The sequence below is a fragment of the Sciurus vulgaris genome (assembly GCF_902686455.1).
Source record: "Sciurus vulgaris genome assembly, chromosome: 6".
Lineage (NCBI taxonomy): Eukaryota > Metazoa > Chordata > Mammalia > Rodentia > Sciuridae > Sciurus > Sciurus vulgaris.
The window spans coordinates 4,362,854-4,366,640 of NC_136466.1; the positions used below are offsets into that span (position 1 = coordinate 4,362,854).

Consider the following 3,787-nt stretch of genomic DNA (forward strand, 5'->3'; position numbering starts at 1 on the left):
ATCCAATCACCCAGTTTTCTTAATTGAATCAATTTTATTTTAAATAAATAGAAGGGTGGCCAATCTTTATTAAAGACAGAGAAGACATCACAAATATTGGCACACAAGAATCTCAACTGTGACCAGAGAAATTAAAACACTGAAATAGGTGGAGGCAAAGTTCAGAGAGAGATGAAAGGTAGGTAAGAAGGAAGGTGGATCTAAAATCCCCAGATTCATAGAATCAGAGGTAAGAAAATTAGGATCATGTAGGGAAAGGGTACACAGTATTTCATAAAGTTTATTTTAAAGACAAATGTCAAAAAAATAATTAAAAACTCAGTCTATAAAAAAGCAAAATTTGTTAATCAAAGTGGAAATAGGCCAGGATATGAGAATGTTGGATAGTACTTGTATTTTTCTTTTCTTTTACACCATAAAAGAAGATCCCTCTGTGAGGCACAGGTGGCTTTGTGCTCTGCTCCCAGGAGCACCATGTGTGTATGCCGCATAGCTTTACCAGACTTAGATATCGGAAAGAAAACTCGAACACACAATAAAAGGGAGTGGAGCACATGACCAGTTTGTTGTTGGAGAAGATGTTTTTTAACGCTATTGCTGCCTCCCCGTGACACGGCAGACACATATTGTTCAGTGAGCATTCAATACCAATATTTGGTAAATCTGGCATTTGAATCACACCTGTCCTTTTTGATACAGAATATTCATCGAGAATGCACAACTGCTCCAGGGTCACAGGCTCCCTCCTCTTGGGATTCCCTGGCCCGTGGGGCCCTCAGGTCCTGCAAGCTGGGGCTCCCCCTGCAGCCCACCTGGCTGCCCTCATGGGGACTGGCCTCACCATCACCATCACCTCTGGACCCAGGCCTCCACACGCCCATGTGCTTCTTCCTAAGGAAACTGTCCCTCTTTGAGATCTGCCTCATTTCTGCTGTGGTGCCCAAAGCTGTGGCCAACTCCGTCACCCGCTGCCGCTCCATCTCGTCCCTCGGCTGTGGGGCCCAGGTCTTCTGGTGCCTTTCTCTGCAGTTGCAGAGCTCAGCCAGGGATGTCCATGGACTGCTAGGCCACCATCTGCCATCCCCTCTCTATGAAGCCATCACGAGCAGGGGCCCCTGTGTGCAGATGGCCACTCTGTCCTGGCTCAGCAGTGGCTTCCTGTCTGCCATGCACACTGTGAGCACCTTTTCCCTTTTCCTGCTGTGGAAACCGACACATCCAACAGCTCTTCTGTGACATTCCCTGGCTATTGGCCGTCTCTTGCTACCAGCACATGACAGCAGAAGTTGTGCTCATCTCCAGTGCTGTCCTGGACACTTGCTGCTTTGCCTGCATCGTCACCTCCTGCGTCTTCATCTTTTCCACTGTCAGGCAGACCCATTCACAGCAGGGCGGCCAAAGCCTGCTCCACCCACCTCCCCTGCCTGGCAGGGGTTGGGCTTTTCCTCTCCGCTGCCTTCGCTGCTTACCTGAAGCCCCTCCTAGGCTCCTGCTTATCCACGACCTGGTGCTCTCTGCTTTCTATGTTGTGCTGCCCCTGACCCTCAACCCCATCATCTACAGCCTAAGGGACAAGCCCACGAAGGTGGGTTTACAGAAGCTGGTCACCGGAAAGCTGCTGACAAGGCAGCAGGTCCTCACGTTCCTCCAAGAGTACAGCAAATCCCTCTCCATGTTTGTGCACACGCAGGGCTGCGCCAAGCTGGCCTGTTGTTGCCCCAGGCTCTTGCCAGGAACCCAGGTTCCTGCAGGTGCTGATCTTTTGGTCAAACTGGAGTGAAATAAAGTACAAGTTATTAACAAAGCTGTGTGTGGTCCTGACATGTTCTAGTTTGGGAGCATTGCCAGAGAAAATGTGCACATTGGTGGTCGACTCTCTTGATTTCTGTTTGTTGAATTGAGAGACACGTCTTGGTTTTGGATAGTCAACTGGAGAGTTAAAAAAAATCCATCCTCAAATGAGACTACGGAATCCCAAGTGCTGTGGTTCGTGCTGTGAAGAGGAAGCATGTCCTAGGTGACCAAAAGGACCCTGGCGGATGGGTATGGAAGTTCTGGACCTCCTTCATGTTGCTGGACAATATTGATTCTGTCCAGCTGCTGTTTTTACTCTGTAACAAGTTCTTCCTGAGTGTGCATTGGTTGACCCTTGTGAATTATTTTTATTATCTAGATCTTCAAAATTGTCACCACAGTCAATAAAATGTTTACTTCTCTATCAAAAGTATATTCGTAGATATCACTGGAGAGGGCATATGGACACACACTACTGAAACAAATTTTTTTCCACAAATAGGCAGTTCTCCTACCCCTGCAGCAATATTTGCATTTATCCCTATGATTGTATCATTTTAACATTTTTGTGCTCTATAAAATATGAAAAGATAAAAACTTTGGTAATTATTTCACTTTAGGTTGCATAAATAATTGCTTTTTTTTCTTTTTTTTTAATTTATTTTTATTGTAAACAAATGGGATACATGTTGTTTCAGTTGGTACATGGAGTAACAGCATACATTTGCATATTCATATATTTACATAGAGTAATGATGTTTGATTCATTCTGTTATTTTTTTTCCTTCCCCCCACCCCTCCCACCTCTCTTTTCCCTCTATACAGTCCCTCCTTCCTCCATTCTTGTACCCCTCCCACCCCCCATTAAGTGTCATCATCCGCTTATCAGTGAAATCATTCCTCTTTTGGATTTTTGAGAATGGCTTATCTCACTTAACATGATATTCTCCAATTTCATCCATTTGCCTGCAAATGCCATAATTTTATTATTCTTTATAGCTGAGTAATATTCCATTATATATATATACTACAGTTTCTTTATCCATTCATCAATTGAAGGGCATCTAGGTTGGTTCCACAATCTGGCTATAGTGAATTGAGCAGCTATGAACATTGATGTGGCTGTATCTCTGTAGTATGCTGATTTTAAGTCCTTTGGGTATAGGCCAAGGAGTGGGATAGCTGGGTCAAATGGTGGGGCCATTCCAAACTTTCTGAGGAATCTCCATACTGCTTTCCAGAGTGGCTGCACTAATTTGCAACCCCACCAGCAATGTATGAGTGTACCTTTTTCCCCACATCCTCTCCAACACCTATTGTTGCTTGTATTCTTGATAATCACCATTCTAATTGGGGTGAGATGGAATTTTAGTGTAGTTTTGATTTGCATTTCTCTTATTACTAGGGCCAAATTCTCCAGCATCTCGGAGCAGGCCACCCAGTGAGAGCCTTTCTGCACAGAACCAAGCTTCAGTTCCCTGAACCACGGCGGCAAGTTCCTGCCCACAGGTTGCTTCAGGGACCAGGACAGAGCAGCCACGGATTTCCCCAAGCAGCCCGCAGCCCGGCCCCCTCTGGTGGGAAGCGCCTTTCCAGGGTAGCTTCTTGGAGCAGACCGCCCAGTGAGAGCCTTTCCACACAGAGCCAGCCACAAGTCCCCAAGCCAGTGGTGACCTCCGGCCCGCAAGCAGCCTCTGGGACCAGGACAAGGCAGCCAGAGACCTCTCCAGGTGGACCTGCCCCCCGGCCCCCCGGCCACAAGCTTTTTCCACGGGGCGATCCAAGATGGCGGACTAGAGGGTGACAGCATCTTCAGTCGCTCCAGAACCCAGGATTCAAGAAGGGGAGGCATTGAGAGACTCGGATTAAATAGAGCCTCGGGGTGAGTCTCCCCCACCTGGTGAAGTGGTGAAGCGCTGCCTGAGCAGCAGGCCTGGATTCGGGTGGCTTATTAGAGTAAGGCAGAGCAGCTAGAGTCCTCCCCAGGCAGCCC

General features: G+C 47.2%; 1 protein-coding gene across 1 annotated transcript; it reads left to right on the forward strand.

Moving 5' to 3' along the window:
* Positions 1 to 879: 879 nt before the first annotated feature.
* Positions 880 to 1,780, forward strand: LOC306663486 (olfactory receptor 14A16-like; the record flags this gene model as incomplete). The annotated part of the gene is made up of 2 exons (XM_079143805.1): positions 880 to 1,176; positions 1,271 to 1,780. 2 exons carry the CDS (start codon positions 880 to 882, stop codon positions 1,778 to 1,780), a joined length of 807 nt encoding a protein of 268 aa, XP_078999931.1.
* Positions 1,781 to 3,787: the final 2,007 nt, after the last annotated feature.